At 43.9% G+C, this 20,708-nt stretch overlaps 1 protein-coding gene across 4 annotated transcripts in view; it reads right to left on the bottom strand.

Annotated features, from left to right (window-relative positions):
- Positions 1-12,095: 12,095 nt before the first annotated feature.
- The window catches only part of ZNRF3 (zinc and ring finger 3), a 220,290-nt gene continuing 211,677 nt past the window's right edge, over positions 12,096-20,708 (bottom strand). Inside the window, exons 3-6 of one of the 4 annotated variants that reach the window (XM_073312246.2) lie at positions 18,832-18,999; positions 15,867-15,969; positions 13,342-15,084; positions 12,096-12,680 (exon numbers count right to left, since the gene is read on the bottom strand). In XM_073312246.2, the coding sequence (XP_073168347.1) occupies positions 12,637-12,680; positions 13,342-15,084; positions 15,867-15,969; positions 18,832-18,999 (2,058 nt within the window). In that variant the 3' untranslated portion in view covers positions 12,096-12,636. The remainder of the gene's footprint in view (positions 12,681-13,341; positions 15,085-15,866; positions 15,970-18,831; positions 19,000-20,708) is intronic. The other 3 variants (XM_073312247.2, XM_073312244.2, XM_073312242.2) reach the window with 3 other exon arrangements.

Raw genomic sequence — 20,708 nt, 5'->3', positions numbered from 1 at the left:
GGTTCTAGGTGCAGGGACGCTGCAGGGGAGTCCAGGTAAAGGTGGTTGGGGCTCAGCAAGGGGGGGGGTCTGGGTGTGGGAGAATGGGACTCAGATGGGGGGGGGTCTGGGTGGCTCAGCGGGGGGGTCTGTTTGCAGCTGGTTAAGATTCATTGGGGTGGGGGTTTAAGTGCAGGGGGGCTCATCAGGGAGGGGCCAACTGCAGGGGGGTGAAACTGGGAGGGGGTTTGGTTGTGCAGGGATAAGCTCAGTGGAGGTAGGATGCAGGCAGTGGGGCTCAGCAGGGTGGGGTTTGGGTGCAGAGGGCTCAGTGGAGGGGGTTCTGTGTGCAGGGGAATGGGGCTCAGTGAGGGGGGGTCAGGGTATGGTGTGTCCAGCTGTATGGGGGTTGGGCAGACAGGGGAGCAGTCACCCATACAGTGACCCCCTTCCCCTGAGGAGTGATGGGGGTGAGAGGGGGTGTGGAGCTTCCTGAAGCCAGGGGAGATTTCTGTTTGTTAGCGTTCTTCCCCAAAGTGATTTTGACCCAGAGGCTCCTCTGGAACAGTGCATCAGGTTTACAATAGATTCCCCAGGATCCAATTTGGATATGGCAAGAAACCTCATTAATATTTATAATAAAATTAATGCTACTGGGAATTGTATGATTATGGGAGATTAATTTTCCAGCAATAGATTGGTAGGTCAACATTCTGGATGTGCAAAAAGAAAAGGAGTACTTGTGGCACCTTAGAGACTAACCAATTTATTTGAGCATGAGCTTTCGTGAGCTACGCTCATGCTCAAATAAATTGGTTAGTCTCTAAGGTGCCACAAGTACTCCTTTTCTTTTTGCGAATACAGACTAACACGGCTGTTACTCTGAATTCTGGATGTGATAGCTGACAGATTTCCTCACCAAATAGTCAGTTGACCCAACAAGTCTTATGAGGAGAGGCTGAGGGAACTGGGATTGTTTAGTCTGCAGAAGAGAAGAATGAGGGGGGATTTGATAGCTGCTTTCAACTACCTGAGAGGTAGTTCCAGAGAGGATGGTTCTAGACTATTCTCAGTGGTAGAAGAGGACAGGACAAGGAGTAATGGTCTCAAGTTGCAGTGGGGGAGGTTTAGGTTGGATATTAGGAAAAACTTTTTCCCTAGGAGGGTGGTGAAATACTGGAATGTGTTGCCTAGGGAGGTGGTGGAATCTCCTTCCTTAGAAGTTTTTAAGGTCAGGCTTGACAAAGCCCTGGCTGGGATGATTTAATTGGGGATTGGTCCTGCTTTTGAGCAGGGGGTTGGACTAGATGACCTCCTGAGGTCCCTTCCAACCCTGATATTCTATGATATTCTAAGTACTGATGCCCTTTTAGATTTAGTATTAGTCAGTAGTGAGGACCTAATCTATTACCTTATTGTACAGGAGAACCTTGGTTCACGTGATCATAAATTAATTCAGTTTAACCTAAACTGAAGGCTAAACAAAAATAGGTCTGCAACTAGGATCCTTGATTTCAAAAGGGCAAACTTTAAAAAATTACAGGAATTAGTTAGGGAAGTTGACTGGTCTGAAAAACTCAAGGATCTGAATGTGGAAGAGGCTTGGAATTACTTTAAGTCAAAGCTCCATACTGGAGCGGGTGGAAAATCACAGAGAAGCATTGCAGCCCAAACCAGCTGAACAAGCATCTCAAACAGGTTGTAAAGAAAAATCAGACAGTCCATAAGGAATGGAAGGAACGGCTCTGCAAAGAAAGCTACCTACCGCTGGTAGGTCAGAAAGTACAGGGATAAAGTGAAAACTTTCAAAAGCCAGGCAGAGCTGGACATTGCAAAGGAAAGTAAAACCAATAGTATAAGGTTCTTTAGCCATATAAATTAAAAGAAAACAAGGAAACAAGAAGTGAGCCCACTAAGCACTGAGGACCTGTGTTCCATGTAAGCTGCGCCGTTGGGCTGCTGCCCAGGATAGATTCAAGTGCTGCCCACTTGATTAGCAGAGCTGAGCACATCTGGCAGTGTGTGTTCAGGTGCCCCTCCCACTGCTTTGCAGCCGCATTGCTCCTGCAGCTGCTCCCAGGACCCTCTTGGCTGGCTGTGCAGCACTGGTGTTTGTGTGTGCTGATGTCAGGGTGTCCCCCTCCCCCGACCCCTGTACTCCATTTCTGCACAGCAGGGGAGAGGGGACAGACTGGCTCAGGACTCGAGCAGGAGAGAGCTGCTGCGGTCTGAAGGAGCCTCGGGAAGTGAGTGCCTTTCTTAAAGAGAGCACATGGTCTCAGACTTCCCCAGCAGCCAGCTCACACAATCTCTCTCTCCTCCTTCCCCATGTATCCCATCTCCACAGAGCAGGGGAGGGGAGACAGGGCTCAGGACACAGCAGGAGAGCTTTCAGTGAGTGCCTTAAATCATAGAATCATAGAATATCAGGGTTGGAAGGGACCTCAGGAGGTCATCTAGTCCAACCTCCTTCTCAAAAGCAGGACCCATCCCCAATTAAATCATCCCAGCCAGGGCTTTGTCAAGCCTGACCTTAAAAACTTCTAAGGAAGGAGATTCCACCACCTCCCTAGGCAACGCATTCCAGTGTTTCACCACCCTCCTAGTGAAAAAGTTTTTCCTAATATCCAACCTAAAACTCCCCCACTGCAACTTAGAATCATAGAATCATAGAATATCAGGGTTGGAAGGGACCTCAGGAGGTCATCTAGTCCAACCCCCTGCTCAAAAGCAGGACCTATACCCAATTAAACTTGAGACCATTACTCCTTGTCCTGTCCTCTTCCACCACTGAGAATAGTCTAGAACCATCTCTCAGGTAGTTGAAAGCAGCTATCAAATCCCCCCTCATTCTTCTCTTCCGCAGACTAAACAATCCCAGTTCCCTCAGCCTCTCCTCATAAGTCATGTGTTCCAGACCCCTAATCATTTTTGTTGCCCTTCGCTGGACTCTCTCCAATTTATCCACATCCTTCTTGTAGTGTGGGGCCCAAAACTGGACACAGTACTCCAGATGAGGCCTCACCAATGTCGAATAGAGGGGGACGATCACGTCCCTCGATCTGCTCGCTATGCCCCTACTTATACATCCCAAAATGCCATTGGCCTTCTTGGCAACAAGGGCACACTGCTGACTCATATCCAGCTTCTCGTCCACTGTCACCCCTAGGTCCTTTTCCGCAGAACTGCTGCCTAGCCATTCGGTCCCTAGTCTGTAGCTGTGCATTGGGTTCTTCCGTCCTAAGTGCAGGACCCTGCACTTATCCTTATTGAACCTCATCAGATTTCTTTTGGCCCAATCCTCCAATTTGTCTAGGTCCCTCTGTATCCTATCCCTGCCCTCCAGCGTATCTACCACTCCTCCCAGTTTAGTATCATCCGCAAATTTGCTGAGAGTGCAATCCACACCATCCTCCAGATCATTTATGAAGATATTGAACAAAACCGGCCCCAGGACCGACCCCTGGGGCACTCCACTTGATACCGGCTGCCAACTAGACATGGAGCCATTGATCACTACCCGTTGAGCCCGATAATATAGCCAACTTTCTACCCACCTTATAGTGCATTCATCCAGCCCATACTTCTTTAACTTGCTAGCAAGAATACTGTGGGAAAGAGACAGAGACAGTGCATGGCCTCTCTCAAACTTCCCCAATAGCCAGCACACACACACACACACACACAGTTTGTTTGTCACACACACCGTCTCTTTCACACTTGCCTCCCAACACCTACTTGTATTATTATTGTTGTTACTGCTTGGTACTTTCTGCAATGCACATATATTCTCTGTAATTTTAGTCTTTCAAAGTGTGTTATTTTAGTGTTTTGACTGGCATTTCATAATTTTTATTTTTCTTACACAAATTTAATTCTTTGAGTAGTGAGTTCTAAAATGCCTAACCTGTCCTGGCTGGAGTAATTATCCCTATGGTAACTTTTTAAAAATGTATATTATAGCTAGGTTTTTTTGTTTCTACTGGTAGTGCACAACCACACTACCTTGGTGCACATAAAATGAACTCCACACATGGATGGAAAAAATTAGCAGGAACATTGCTGAGGACATGGTGGAGATTAAAGATAATCTGGGTATGGCTCAAAATTTACACACATGCTTTGCCTCCATCTTTAATGAGGAGCTGGGTGGCAGTAGCTATAGCAACAGAAATTGACTTACACCTTAGATGTGGCAAACTCAAGCAGCTTAATGGGACCAAATGCAGGGGGAGGAAGGGGCTCAGATAATCACCAGCCAAGCATATTAAAGGAACTGGCACATTAAATTGCTAGCCTAATAGGCAGGATTCTTAATGAATCCATAAACTTGGAGATCATACCTTATGACTGCAGAATTGCAAATACAGGACCTATATTTCAGAAAGTGTAAAAAAAAAAGGGGGGGGGGGAAGAGGCGGGGAGATCTGGGAAACTACAGATTTGTTAGTTTGACCTCAGCTGTATGCCAGGTTTCAGAACAAATTTTGAAAAAGAGTAAATAAAGACAGAGGTAAACGGTAACTGAGATAAAATACAAAATGGTTTTACAAAATGGTTGTGCCAGCCCAACTTGACCAACTCTTTCTTTGAGATACCTGATTTTCTAGACAAAGGAAATGCAGTAGACCTAATCTGGCTGGATTTCAGTAAAGCATTTGATACAGTTTCACATGGGAAATTAAAGTAGATGGGAATCAAAAGGTTGTTAACGTACTGATTAACAGAGAGACAACTGCCAGTCATACTGAAAGGTGAACCGTCAGGCTGGTGGGAAGTTACAAGTCGAGTTCCTCAGGGATCGGTCTGTCTTAACATTTTAATTACTGACCTTGGCACAAAAAGTGGGAGTGCACTAATAAAATTTATGATGATACAAAATCGGGAGGTATTGCCAATCAAGGGAGGACTGGAATATCATACATTTGGCCAACCTTGAAAACTGGGGTAATAGAAACAGGATGAAATGTAATAGTGCAAAATGTAAGGTCATGCACTTAGGGACTAAGAACAAGAATTTTTCCTATAAATTTGGAGCTTACCAATTAGAAGTGACACAGTATGAGGAAAACCTGGGTGTACTGGTCAAACACAGGATGACTATGAGTCACCAATGTGATGCAACCAGAAAAAAAGTTAATGCAATCCTAGAATGCATTAGGGAAGGTATTTCCAGCAAAGAGAGTTTTATTACCATTTGTGACTAGAGGGCCAGCACTCTAGTCACTTTTAGTACTAATTAGGTTTTCCCTAGAGGAGGTCTAACTGGACAGATCTCTACCTGATTACAAGCCAGATTGGGGCTGGTGTGTCAATTAAGCATTAACAGTGACCTTGTATAAAAGGGCACAGGAAGGGTGTTTGGGGGAAAGGTGGCTAGAAGAGTCCTCTGGGCAGAGCCAACTTGTCCTCCCCTTTTGGGGAATGGGTCGAGAACCTGAGAGACAGTGTAACAGCGTAGAGACATTGCTATGCGTTGGTGAAGGATTAAAACACTGTACATAAATTACAGAGGGGTATTTACAAGCAAGGTCTTAGCATGGTCTGAGTTTGTGGAAGAGCCATCCATGTGGCATGTCACTCTGTCACAACTTAGGGTCTTGTCCGGAAGTTGCCTGTGTCCTTGTGAATGGAGAACCTGACAGAGAGGTTTGGCAGTCTGGATGATGAAGGGAACACTGCAATGGCTGGTGGAGCAGCAAAGAGCTGCAGAAGACCCTGTAGCCTTCCAACAATCCCACCATGTAAAGAAACAGTCTTTGCTTGCCTGGCAGGCAGAGCAGCAAAGAGCCTGCAGGAATTTATTAAGGAGCAAGCCCAGGTTCAGCAACAACTCCAGCAAAGCTTTGAGAGTCCTGCAGTTGCAAACAGAAACTGGGCACAGGGGACAGGACTCTGCAGAATGGGACCTGTGGATGACCCTGATGTGTTTTTAGTACTTTCAAAAGGGTGGCTGGTTGGGACAGAACAATGTGGGCCCTTGGGCTGGCACCCTGCTTAACTGGGGAAGCACATGGAGCATATGTGACTCTCAATAATATGCCTGCAATAGACTATGATGTGATTAAGGCAGCCATTTTGGATGGGGTGGGCCTGTACATAGAAAAATACAACCAGAAATTTAGAGCAGGAAGATGGACTGGGGGATTATAGCCCTCTGCATTTGTACAGAAATTAACAGACTGGGCCGCTTGTTGGTTAAGGGCAGAAACCCAGACTCTGAGGGAGAGCATAGACTATGACTGTAGGCCAATTTCTCCAAAGTCTCCCTGGCACCAGAACAAATGGACATAAATTGGCCATCAGCAAGTTTAGCCTTGAAATTAGATGAAGATTCTGGAACAGCCTTCCAAAGGGAGTTGTGGAGGCAAAAAACCCTAACTTGTTTCAAGACTGAGCTTAAGTTTTTGGAGAGGATGGTATTAGGAGTTTACCTCCAAAGGCATATGTCTCGCCCTTTCCTTCAGTTGTCTGGGGAATCGCAAGAATTTTTTTTTTTAACATGGGAAAAATGTATTTTTCACTGGCCTTTTTCTTGAAAATGTTGGAACTGTTCTGGCTGAAGTTTTCCAAAATAAATTTAGGTTGAGGCAAATACTTTGCATTGAAAACTTCAGCCCAAACAGTTAAAGTCTGGCAAAGATCAGGCCTAACATGTCTCTCTCCCTTTATCGCCAAGATTATCATTGTCCTTTGATCATGGTCCAGTATAGCTAATTTAAGACTGTTTTAACCTAATTTTTATGTAGATAGTGAGACAAGGAGGAAAAATCAACAAAAAGGAGCTGGAAAATATCAGAAGTCAGTGAATGTTTCCAGGACAGATACACTGAAAACACATTTTAGCTTTTATTTTTAGTTTAATTTTGGAATAGCTGCTCTGTTTTCAGTGTATTGACATATTGTAAGTTGGCTTTATACTGTGGGTAAGTGTGTGCCAGGGCTAAACATTAACTACTATTTTAGAGTACGCAAAAATACGCTAGGCACTTTACAGTAAAGGTAGACTGACAGTTCTTGCCTCAAGGCACATGAATAGGGGCACCAAATAGTGAGGAAGGGCTAGAGGAAGGAAGGTTGAAAAGATCACTTTTGCTCTCTAGTCATATGTACATCCTGGTGGTCCAATTAAAATAGTTTTTATTCACTTACAATAGGTCATAGTCGTTATGATCAGGTCACTTCTCATGGACATCATGAAAAGTGAGTCTAAGAAAGAATTTTGGTTAGGCGAGTTTAATGGTGGATGGGCAGCTTGGAAAGAGGCATTTACACACACTTCTACTGAGAGATATACTTCTAAATGTTGTACTACTAAACCAGTCTTCACATGGGTCAAGTAGAACTTTCACAAGAGGCCTGTGCAAGCTTAGTTTATTTTCAAGTATTTCACCTGCAGGCCCCCAGGATTTTCTTTAGCGGCACAATACTGATCAGCTTCTTTCCCCACAAAACACAACAACTTTCAAAATATACTTGATAAAACTGTATTTTGTTTTGTTTTTTTTAACAGACATTTGTACACTTTGTTACAAAACTGTAGAGAACTACGACTTGCTTTAAATCATTTTTTGGTCGGCAAATATTGTAAAATCTTTGTGTGCAATTATGTATTTACAGGGCCTCATGTTAGTGATTTTCAATGATTACTCCAATAATGTCACACACTTTCAACATAAGACATGGCTTAAGATAAATATATTAGTAAATAAATATTCTGAGAACATATTTCCATAAATGAAATGTGCTGCTATACATATACAGAATATATACAAGTTGTTTCCTAGCCTTTAAAACAGTAAAAAAATGGTAATGGAGAAAGAGCCCTTTGACTATATTATTACAAATCTTTACACCAAAGTTTATACAAAACCATTTTTAAGTGCTACAGAATAAATTTTAATTAAACATTTTAAATAGTGCCTCCTGAGCCCAACACAACGGCAACAGTTTATTTAAGCAATAGAAAGGCATTTTTGTTTTAAAATAGTATCTATTGTGGCTAATCAGCCTGTGTGTCATTGCAGACACATTAGTCCCAATGGGCTTTCAGCAGGGAAAATGAGCAAATGCAGAAGGTAACAAGGTCAGAAATGGGAACTAAAGAGAATGTATCTCTACAAAATGGCTTGCAGGGAGGGAGTGGCATTTCTAGGTATTCTGAGTAAGACCATACCCATGTAGATGGGAACACAGCCAAAACATTCAGACAGACATTTTACACCCTTTTTACCATACCTCAGCCTATGCTAGTTACAGTGTTACAAGTATCTTGAGTGGCCAAAATTTTTGGTGGTTCTCAGCATGCCCAAGATGTGTAAATACAACATCATAACCATACCTCCTCTAGTGCATTTCTTTGAGGGTTGGGGACGGTGAGTGTATTCAAAGTGGAAAATTTGATAAAATCCCACAGCTTCCCACAAACACACTATATGTCACTGGTACTCAGAGAAGATATTGCTTGGTTTCTGCATCTTTATACACAGGAAATATGTTTATTGTAATGGTTTTCAATTTTATAGTACAGCTCCTGTATCTTGTTGTAAGATACACCAAATCTCTGAAAAGCTACACTCATGGTTACTCATTTAGAGAGAGACGCAGGGTTCCTTTAAATATATTTATCCTTCCTAGTGTTTTTTTTCAAAAACTGTAGAGTATTAGAAGTGAAAAGAAATGTAAAAATCCAAATTATTTTTTATTATTTAAGCTCTGTTGGTTTTTTCATTCATTCATCCAGGACATCCATCAAGACTGACTGGAATCCTTTTCCTGGTTCCCATGAATAGCCCAATGCTGTCCCACACAGGGCAATGTTTCAGTAAAAATAAACTTCACACTAATTTTTTATTTTTAATGTAATGAATACATTTCCAATCATATCTTACAAGACCTACATTGTGGGTACAAACTAGTAAGGATCTCTTTAAGAGAATCCCTGCTGTGTGAGTACACCAGACAGAAAAGTGCATACTGTGTTCTCAGTCACACAGCATGACAGCCATGGCCTCTTATCCAGAAGCCACAGTTTCCACAGGAAACGATTGCTATTGGAAGGGATGGCGCGCATTATCTCATGATAACAAAAATTCCCCACTACAAGAAAAACAGGAACAGATCTATGTGCCCAAACTTAAGGGGTATGCAGTGCTCTCTGTACGCAAAGGCATGAACACAGGCAAGGCTGGACTGGCCAAAGAATCCTGTAACATAGACTGCACTATGGAAGCTACATCAACCATATCTCTTCCAGCAAAGAAAGAGACAATGGCTAAAGCAAGTTTACCCAGTCCTTACTCTGGGCACTAAAACCCCATGCATGTACATGCATGTAAGGTGTGCTAGTTGATGGAAAGCACTAATTCTATTATTACCCATGTGCAGTCTCCAAGGAAACAATACAGTAACCCCCATCCAAGTGTTTCCCCAGCTGAACTAAAACAAGCCACAGACATCATACAAGCAATGCATTTCTCTTGCTGCAGTTTCTCCTGAAGAACTGCTGTAGGAATGCTGGGGTTCTCTGTGGGAAGCAGTTATCCCCTCAGCCTTTCGATGTGGTAGAAAGTCACTTGTTCCCTATTGCTCCACAGGCCTCAAGGCGCAAAAGGACCTAACTTCTTTTTCAGCAGGTGGTAGCTGAAGCATTCCACATGAGCTCCCATCTACACTCCTTCAGGAAAGCAGACCTTGTCTGCAGACCCCCTAGCAGCCAAGCTGTTAGAGAAATGTCAGAAGGGGGCAAAAATACTTCCGTATCCCGATCTTCCACACACCCCTTAAAGATTCTTAAACCTGCTTGCCACTGAGATTTGCCACAAGGAGGATAGGGCAGCATCCAAGAATTGATTCATCATTTATATCCACCTAGACTAGTTTTGACTCAAGGTGCTGACCTGTTTTCTAAGGCAGGTATAGCCCTGAGCTCATCAAAGGCCTACACTTGCTTAGGGAGAGATCAGTATCTATTAGGGCTGTAAGCGATTAAAAAAATTAATCATGATTAATCGCACTGTTAAACAGTAATAGAATACAATATAATTTAAATATTTTTGGATGTTTTTTACATTTTCAAATATATTGATTTCAGTTACAACACAGAATACAAAGTGTACAGTCCTCACTTTATATTTATTTTTTATTACAAATATTTTCACAGTAAAAAACAATAATATTTTTCAATTCACCTAATACAAGTACTGTAGTGCAATCTCTATCATGAAAGTTGAACTTACAAATGTAGAATTATGTACAAAAAATCCTGCATTCAAAAATAAAACAATGTAAAACTTTAGAGCCTCCAAGTCTGCACAGTCCTAGTTCTTGTTCATCCAATCACTCAGACAAACAAGTTTGTTTATATTTACAGGAGATAATGCTGCCTGCTTCTGTTCTGTTATCTATATATATTATGATTCATATATCAATGTAATATGTTATTGGTCATTGAGACCTGGTATGAATGACGTGTGCTTGACATGAATACATGTGTTGCAAGCTGGCAACTGAAGCAAGAACTTAAGGTCAAGAACTATTAGAACTATTTGTGCAAAAACAATCTTGTTATGTTCCAAGAAAAATATGGAGAATCAGCAGAAAAGGAAACACCACCAGCTGGACTGATATACAATTGCATAAGAATTGGAGGAAAGGGCACGCCTTAGATCATGGCTGCCCATCCAGGATTGTCTCTTTGGAATTGTGTGGGTAGAAGGCCTAGTAAACAAAGGCAAAGAACTGATGATGCGATGGAATGGACTATAAATGGTTGCCTATGATTTCTGCAAATTGGAGTCGTTATTGATCCAGAGCCCTGTGTGGATATAGATGTGGTTTTCACTGGCTCCCCGCATTTTATGATCTTATGGTTGGAAGGAAACTTGACTAGCTATTGGGACCTTTCTGACCTTTGGACTCTGGTAGAGTATGTTTGGGGTGTGAATGTGGAGTGAGTAAGGTTTGTTTTGTAATCAATAAAGAGCATTTAGAGTATTATACACCAACACAGTGTCCAGTATCTGCCTGCTCCTCATCCCATAGGGAGACCTCTATTGCGGGTCTAACACTTCTTGTTTACAGTATCACTGGAAAGTGAGAACCGGTGTTTGCATGGCACTGTTGTAGCCGGCGTCACAAGATATTTACATGCCAGATGCGCTAAAGATTCATATGTTCATTCATGCTTCAACCACCATTCCAGGGGGCATGCCTCCACGCTGATGATGGATTCTGCTTCATAACAACACAAAGCAGTGCGGACTGACGCATTTTCATTTTCATAATCCGAGTCAGATGCCGCCAGCAGAAGGTTGATTTTCTTTTTTGGTGCTTTGGGTTCTGTAGTTTCCTCATTGGAGTGTTGCTCTTTTAAGCCTTCTGAAAGCGTGTTCCATATGCTCATCCCTCTCAGATTTTGGAAGACACTTCAGATTCTTAAACCTTGGGTCGAGTGCTGTAGCTATCTTTAGAAATCTCACATTGGTACCTTCTTTGCATTTTGTCAAATCTGCAGTGAAAGTGTTCTTAAAATGAACATGTGCTGAGTCATCATCCAAGACTACTAGAACATGAAAAATATGGCAGAATAAGGGTAAAACAGAGCTGGAGACATACAATTCTCCCTCAAAGAGTTCAGGCACAAATTTAATTAACACTTTTTTCCTTTTTTAAATGAGCATCATCATGAGCATGGAAGCATGTCCTCTAGAATTGTGGCCGAAGCACGAAGGGGCATACGAATGTTTAGCATATCTGGCACATAAATACCTTGCAATGCCGGCTACAAAAGTCCCATGCGAACTCCTTTTCTCACTTTCTGGTGACATTGTAAATAAGAAGTGGGCAGCATTATCTTCTGTAAATGTAAACAAACTTGTTTGTCTGAGCAACTGGCTGAACAAGAAGTAGGAATGAGTGGACTTGTAGGCTCTAAAGTTTTGCATTGTTTTGTTTTTGAGTGCAGTTATGTAACAACAACAAAAATCTACATTTGTAAGTTGCACTTTCAAAATAAAGAGCTTGCACTACAATATTTGTATGAGGTATTTCTTGTGTTTTTTACAGTGAAAATATTTGTAATAAAAATAAATATAAAGTGAAGACCGTACACTTTGAAATCAATATATTTGAAAATGTAGAAAAACATCCAAAAATATTTAATAAATTTCAATTGGTATTCTATTGTTTAATAGTGTGATTAAAACTGCTATTAATCACGATTACTTTTTTTAATCACGATTAATTTTTTTTTGAGTTAATCGCATGAGTTAACTATGATTAATTGACAGCCCTAATATCTATACATGTGGTGTCTTGTTTAATGCAGCAGTGTTACCTGCCAGTAAGAGCTCGCACAATGGTTTTAAAAAAATATATATTTACAGAACACTTTTTGTCACTAGTATAAAAATGGCACTAGAGCTCAGAGCTGCTCCACGTGGGCTTTGTTCACTTACACAAACCCAGGACTGAAGGATGCATCAAGCTGGCAAGGAATGGAGGGGAGGCTCAGTCCAGCTGGGGTGCGGGAAGGGCTTCTCTACATTACCACTTTTGTGTGTTTGTCAAAGCTAAAAAAGTTTGAAAGAAAGTCCAGCATCATTTGGAATCTCCATAAAAAGCTCTCCTTGTCTATCTGTGGCAGTCTGGCCAGGTCTAGTCGCCCATTTGGCTTCTTTCCAGGGGATGAGATCCAGAGCCTGAAGGAATAAAAGAATTATTAGACATAACGCAGGCACATCCAAGAAAAAGGCCTGGGGAAGGAGAAGCCCAAGTGGTGATTCTTCCTCTGCCACTAATTACTTTGTCACCAGTCCAGACTCGCTCCCACAAACACTTCGAGGCATCGGGGGGGCCTGCACCTCCCTCCCATTTCATGCACTCTCCTCTGAGGCTATTCCAGACTTTCCATTATTCCTTTTCATCCTCCTCAAGGTCACCAGTCTCCTCACCTACCCCACGCATGGCACTTTGGCCTTTTCTGCACTGACCATTTTTCCTGAGTTTCCCACTGCTTCAGCTCCACTGGCTGTGGCAATGGTTGTATCCCTAGTTTAGATTAGGTGCCAGCAGTCACTTGTGTTTTCACCATTGGTGTCTAGAGCTGCTATGAGCATGGCTAGATGGCGCATAGCACTCCCAACAATGAAACTGCAGCAGGGGAGCAACGGAGGACATTTCCTGAGGAGAAGAGGCTAATATAGGCAGTAACGATGAGCAGTTTCCCTTCTCCAGAGAGTGAGCTGTAACTTCCATAATGTGTGGACCATCTCTGTGAACACTAGTGCAGCTGACCTGGTGCTCTCTTCACCATACTCTGAGACTGAAAGGTGCTGGAGAAAAACCAAGTCTGACTCTTACCTGCAGCCTTTGTGGTTGCCGCTGCCTCCTGGGAGCTCGGAGTGGGGTTGTGAAAGAGCATCCTTGTTTCTTCGTCCCGAGAGCAGTTCTGCTGCAGAAAGGACATTGCCCGGTAGCACACCTCCCTCTCCTCCTGCAGCTCTCCTAGACCTTGGTGGTGTAGATGAGCATCCATTTCAGGCGTCCCATCCCAGGAACTACAGCCTCCATGGGTCCCCCGACACTCTAACGGCAGGACTAGCTCACAGTCTCTGTCCTCAGGAATGATAGGGATGCGCTGACCTATGTCACGCACCCCCCTATAGCAGCTTGGCAAGGCCTCATCATGAAGTGTGTACTGTACACTCACTGCACAGTCCTCTGTGTAGCAGCCACCACCCCCACTGCTACCGGTGCCACCACAGCCAACCTGCTTCTCTTCATAGAAGCAGCAGGGCAAGCCCTCATATTTCACCCCATCTGTCCTATGCAAGTGGTCTGAGTTAACACTATACAAGCCTTGGGAACTACCTGGCTGCTGTTCCAGCCCCGGGCCACACCCTCCCCAAAGTGGGGAGCCCAAGAAGAGTGCGCCGCAGTCTGTTGCCCCACCGCTGGGCTCCAGGGCAGCGTGCTGGAGCTCAAAGCAGCAAGCACATGCTTGTTCCATCAGAGGTCCTGCTACTTCTGGACCGTGCCAGTTCCTTTGAACATCCAAGGCAGCACTGGGAGTAGCCTCGAGGCCTCCCTCTGAGGTAGTGCCATTTGAATCCCTGTGCTCTAGCGAGGAATTACTGCTGTAGTTCATCTCCATGCTGCAGCTGGAAAGCTGGTCCCCTGAGGAAGAAGCTGGCACAGGCCGACAGTCAGCACCCAGCAGAGCGTGCCCACGTGCCAGAATCTCGTCCTGATGGGGGCCCTCTAGGAGAACAATCGCCCCTCGGTTTGTGCCACCAGCATCCCCCACTCGGCAGGGGCTCTTGCTGCGGTAAATATAAGGGTCATAGTCACTGCTCAGAGAACTACGGAAGGTGGAGCAGCTCCCATAGACCCCCTGGTTGCTGACCTCTGTACAGTCAACCATGGAATCACTGGAGGAGCAGTGGCACTGGCCAGAACTGCTGCTGCTGCTGTCACTGCCCGGGCAGTCAGCCAGGTAACCACTGCACACTGAGCGGTGACCATGATAGCAGCTGAAACTGGAGCTGCTGCCACTCTCCAAGCGGGAGGAGGGCATCACATGTACCACAGGAGGGAACAGCATGCTGCCACCAGGCTGGAAGGCACGGGAGGGACCCTTTGAGGCAATGCCAGCTGGAGGCTGTCCATCTTGCTCAGGGTAGCTAAGGCCTTGGAAGTAGTAGTGCTGGTACATGGTCTCATACTGGGGAAAACAAGCTGCTCTGGAGAAGTTACGTCCATTGAACTTGGGCCTGCGGAAGGTATGAGCTGGAGAATAAGCTCTGTGCTCCAGGCCACAGCGATGTGTGTTCAAGGCATGATCCAAGTGAACAGGCTGGTAACTTTGGATATAAGTAGGGGACTGTGCTGGGTACAGGCTCTGCTCACCATGCCGGTCCACTGTAAGCACCGTGATGGGATTTCCATGGGGGTCCATGCTAGTCCGGGTGGGATATGCAGTTATCTGGCTGGTCCTGTGCACTCGGCCAGGATAATGAACGGGCAGGATCACCCTCTGCTGCCGGCTGCGCACTGGGTTGGTGGATTCCAAACATACCGGACCTGGGTTTCCCTTCTTTTGTTCTGGATGGGGAGAAAAGCAAACAGTGTGTCCTGGAAATGCAGCCACTCTGCTGAGGGTTTGTTACCTGGCAGACTGCAACAGTGAGTAAAAGTGCCAGCCTGCTCCAGAGAAGTGACACAATCAACACAAGCACACTTACCCAGAAGTTCTTTGAAACACCTGGGTCTATTGGCCAGGGAAGGAAGAGCAGTGACTTCAGCTCCTTCCTCTGCATAAGCCAATATGCTGCCTATTCAGCATTCCCAGCCCTCTGGGTTAGGAACACTGATCTCTGCCCACCTTTTTCCATTCTTCTTACAAATTATTTAAATGGAAAATGTTTTAAAGTCAATGAAAGAACCACATTCTATGTTGCTGCACAGAGAAATCTAGGAATTTTACAACTCCCTCCCACATACCAGCTGCTTTTAATTTATTTGCTTTTCTTGATATTTACCCATATAAATACAGTGAACTTGGGTGAATTTTATTTGAGCTTCTTTTCTACAGACTGATAGATGCTGCCCTCTGGTGGATGTGCCCAGGATAAGAGATATGGTAGGATAGTGTCCTGGCTGTTTTAGGACATGGGGTCACTCTCAAAGAAACTTCTTTAAATGACCTCTGTTATCGGCTGGCATCCTTGAAGGAAGTCCCAGGATTGTATTACAATACAGACCAATCACCAAAGGGATTTTCCTAGGAGTGTACAGAAATACACACAATTTCCCCTCCATCCAGAGAGCTGAGAAGTCCAGAAATGGCCCTACCTGGGTGTGTGCATTTGAGGGGCAAGACTTACCTATAATGTTATGGCGGCAGTGAGGGCAAGTATGATGCTGCAGCAGCCAGGGATCCACACATTTTTTGTGGAATCTGTGAGTGCAGGGAATCACCCGCAACTCCTGTTGGGGAGAAAGAAGAAAATTAATTGATTCCTCCTAAAAGGCATGAATACTCACACTCCACACCTAGTTCTTCTGGCTTAGGTACAGATCAGGTCAATTCCCAGCCTCTTACTGGAAGAGGGGAGGAAAAGCCACCAACCTGCGTTAACAAATAACTAAGAGCATAGTTGCTCGAGAGAGTTCGTGCTGATTCACATGGTGAGCATCTCCATGCTCAGCAACGCTGTTAAGCTTCTTTCCCTGTTGCATCCTGTCCTCCTCTCAAGCTACTCTTTCCTCTACAACCTCTAATCTACCTCCAGCAGCACCCAACAGTTCTAGCTAGTTTTGTGCTCTTTCTGGCAGGGTTCCCTATGGCCACATTCACTGTTGTTCACGTGCAGTGTTGAATTACTGTAGCAGTTATTTTATTTTTTTATGTCTGACAAAGGGTGTATTTTTTATTTGAGGGGAGGAAATTTTAAAAAAGGCAGTGTCTCCTTTTTATTTATCCAGTGTCTTCAAACTTCACGCTGAGATTTTAGATTGCCCCTTCCCTTTGGGCCACGCTCTTTGATTCATTCCCTTCCTTAGTTCCTGAGTGTTGTCATAGAGGAGACGGCAGCCAGGCACTTTTCACTATGGCACTAACATGGATGGAGGCTGAGAAGTTAGAAGTCATTTTCTGCAACTTTGAGCTTCTTCCAAGGTATTTCCTCTGTAAGGAGGTGAGACGATGATTCGGTGAACCTACTTCATGTAAAATGGTAAAGGCCATGGTAAATGGTAAAGGCCTAAGTGACCTTAATGGATCACACATACACATGTATCACATATTAGCTAGTAATATATATAAGCAAATGCATAATCAATATAAATGTAGGCCTAGTTTAGTGTGGTTCATCAGATCTTTAAATGATCCTTTTTTGGGAAGAAATGCAAAACAAGGTTTTTGGCTTAGTAAGTATCCTGTTATTTCACTCCTTAGAATGCCTCTGATTTGGGTATGAGGTTCCAAGGATGAAGAAAGAATGAGAGATTATGATGACCCAGCCAAATATAATCAGGGTAAACACAGGAAGTCCCCAAAGTCTCTGTCAAACATTGATAGTTTTGTTACTGCTAATAAATAGATACATTATACAATTTAGAGTGTAAGGCATAATCTTGTATTTGGTCATAAAACATCAGATCAGAGGAGAGGGGCGTTTGATACAAGGTCTCATCTTGGGTATAAAAGAATGTACTCAGACTTAAGTCTTCGCCTTTGTTTGTGTACAGCCATCTCTGTATATACTCAGTCAGTTCATTGGCTGGCCATCGTCAACTGATTACTGGGGCGTGGCACTTTGTACCTATTCTGAAATAACCCTGTTCCTTGGATGGGAACTCTGAAATTAGCAGTGGTTTCCGCTTTGCTAGATTTGTAAAGTAACCTATGGATCTGAAAACATCCTTACATCCTGATCTTATTTCATATCTCACTCTTTAAAAGCAGCCCACACATCAAGAGTGCAGTTCCTAGAGCAACAATTTACTGCTCTCTGGCAATGACTTTGCCTTTGACAGAACATTCTGACGCAGCACTGCAAGATTGTACAAACTGCTTTGCTGAGGCTGCTTGTACATTGGCCTTACCATCAGCCGAACAGAAACTGAAGCTATGTACCAGCCAGCTCCTCAACAACTTTCCCAAGAGCCATCAGTAAGCTTGGAAGATACCACACTCTAAGCTGCCAAACAGTTTACTTATCTTGGCAGCATGTTAAACAATCAAGTGCAAATCAATCACAGAGTGGATGTGTGAATTAAGAAAGCCAGTGCAGCATATGGTTGCCTTCATCATTGAATCTGGAAGCAACATGAAATCTATTTAGATGCAAATCTAAATCTATAACGCTGTTGTCTTCATGATATTGCTCTATGGGTATGAAACATGGATCTGTTATCAATGGCACATTACAAAGCTTGGAAGTTTCCACTTGTGACACCTACAATGACTGCTGGGCACCAAATAGCAGGACCAGGTGTCCCACACAGAAGTCTTAGTGCAAGCTGGTTCGGCTGATATTGAAGGTCATTTGATTTTGATTTGTTACCAGCTGAGATGGACTGGTTATGTAATTTGTATGCCTGAGACCCATTTATCAAAACAAATTCTACATATGAATTAAGATCGAGCAACTACAGGCACGGAGTGCAGATGAAACACTTCTAAAGATACTCAAACAAAATCTGCACCCAAGAAATATTTCTGACTCTATCTTTGAGCATTACATGGTGCCAGGCTGTCAAGGTGGCTGTCCATGACTTTGATAAGAACTGCATTGCATAGCTGGGAGCACAGTGTCATGTATGGAAACATGAAGCTCAATCAACACAAATAGACAAATGACTCTGGTCAGTGCGGTCAGTGTTGTTCTTCCTGAATCGGTCTACGGAGCCATGAGATGATCCACTCATACAAAGTGTAATTGCTGACATAGTTCTTGAAATCAGGGTGATCCAGTACTTATTTATTGTTGAGGTCCAAATTTCTTGGTCAAGGTATAGTCACAGTCCAGACACCAGAGAAAATAATAATAAAAAATAACAATAATGATAAGTAAATAAAGAGATTTCGGGGTCCACTCAAAAGCATCTGGCAGTCTGCATTTGGCCCATGGTGCACCTATTAACTACCCCTGGTCTATCAGATCCAGTTTTGGAGAGGAAGCCCTCCCTACACTTTCAGCAGGATGCAATCAACACTGCCACACCTCCTACCCACTGATCCCCACCCTTGGTTCATGTGCCACCAAATACACATCTGGTGACAACTGTGCCAAAACTGGCCCAGCATCATCAACCAACCAGATTAGAGAAACTGCTTTCTTTTACCTCCCCATCAATGTATTTCTCCAGGCAGATGGCACAGTCAGATGTTGAACTGCTGCTTAGTGTGTCCAGAGCTCCACAGCTTCCCTCACGGTGACCCTTACTTTTGGACTTGAACTTCCTGGTTTCCATCTTTTCCAGTGCCTGCACTGCAAGCCTGTTCATGGAATTCTACAATATAAAACACAACGTTGCTGCTTGAGGGATTGAGGCAATTGGAATAGCAGAAAAATAATGCTGTTCCTAACCATTAACATCTGTAACGATATCCCCTCAGGCTGAGATGGGTGTCAAGTCTCATAAGCTAAGCAGATCCTGATTAGGCTTCTCTCTATGTGGAAGACATCCTGGAAATGAAATGCACTACAGGGAGGAGTGTGGGTGATCAACTTATCACTGAGCTAAACATTCTCTGTGCAAACAGAACACAGTCCTAACCAGTTAAAACACAAAAACAAAAAACCAACCAAACACCACCCATGCGTGTGCGAGCACGCTCCACATACAACACTTGACGAGAAGTAGTTTTCCAAACCTGAAAAGAAAATGAGTAAAACTGATTGAGAGGAAAAATTTAAACAGAAAAATGTGAGTGATAATTGGAATTGTTTAAGAATATTTTATTTTGCTAGATCCCCAAAACACCTACAGTTCTACAATCACAAAAGAAGACTTCCTCAATTAAAAAGCCATTCTGACTAAAAAGAGGAATGGAAGCACCACTACAAAACAAAAAAATATATTTAGCAAATGAGGAAATTGATAGCAAAAACTATAAAATAGAAATTGATAAAGAAGTCAAAAGTGCCAAGGAAAAGTCTTTCGATAGTAGGGTTAAGGACAATAAAAAGGAATAATGAAACGGGGAAAAAATCCCAGTAATAAGCCTGTTACTAGAAATGGTAAAATTGTCAATCAATCAGAAAAGGCAAGTATTCAAGACATACTTTTGTTCTCTATTTGGAGAAAAAGACCAATGACAAAATACTTTCTAGTTCGACAGTAACTAGGTAAGATGTTATACAGCATCTATTAAAAGACAGACAGACACAGGCCATTTAGACCCAGCGGTCTCAATTCTTTGGTAAGCTGGGCTCAATTCAAAGTTAAGGCTGTGTGTCTGTCATGAAGGTCACAGATTCCATGAGTTTCTGTGACCTCTGCAGCGGCCGGTGCGGCTGGCTCCAGAGCTGGGGCAGTCTCATGCTACCACCCCCTCCCACCCCCAGCAGCGGTAGTTTGGGTGTGGGAGGGGGTACGGGACTGGGGTGCATGGCGGCGCTTACCTCAGGAGGGCTTCCCGGAAGTGACCGGTATGTGTCTGCAGCTCCTAGGTGGAGCTGCTCTGCATGCTGCCCCTGCCTGTAGGCACCCAACCTCCACAACTCCCACTGGCTGCAGTTCCTGGCCAATGGGAGCTGCGAAGCCATCGCTCATGGCAGGGGCAGCGCATGGAGCCCCTTAGCCTTCACTCCCTCTAGGAGCTGGCAGGGACATGCCGGCCACTTCCGGGGAGCCGGGTAGGGAGGCCTGCCAGCCCTGCCAACCCTCCTACCGCACCACCAGCAGGGGTTTCAGACTGCACACCCCACCCCAAAGCACCTGTGGCCCCCCAGTCCAAGTTTTAATTAGGGGTATATAGTACAAGTCATGGGCCATGAATTTTTGTTTCCTGCCCATGACCTGTCCATGACTTTTACTAAAAATTATCTGTGACTAAAACATAGCTTTATTCAAAGTACGTGTGCTGTAATTCAGCAAATACAAGCTCACACATCTAAGAAGAAATAATGTAGGTTACACACACAGGATGGAAGAATGTATTTTGGAAAGCACAGGTTCTGAGAAGAACTTAGGGGTCAAATGGACAACCAATTGAA

Source organism: Lepidochelys kempii, chromosome 15, assembly GCF_965140285.1.
Source record: "Lepidochelys kempii isolate rLepKem1 chromosome 15, rLepKem1.hap1, whole genome shotgun sequence".
NCBI classification, from domain to species: domain Eukaryota; kingdom Metazoa; phylum Chordata; order Testudines; family Cheloniidae; genus Lepidochelys; species Lepidochelys kempii.
This window is presented reverse-complemented; position numbering and strand designations above follow the sequence as displayed.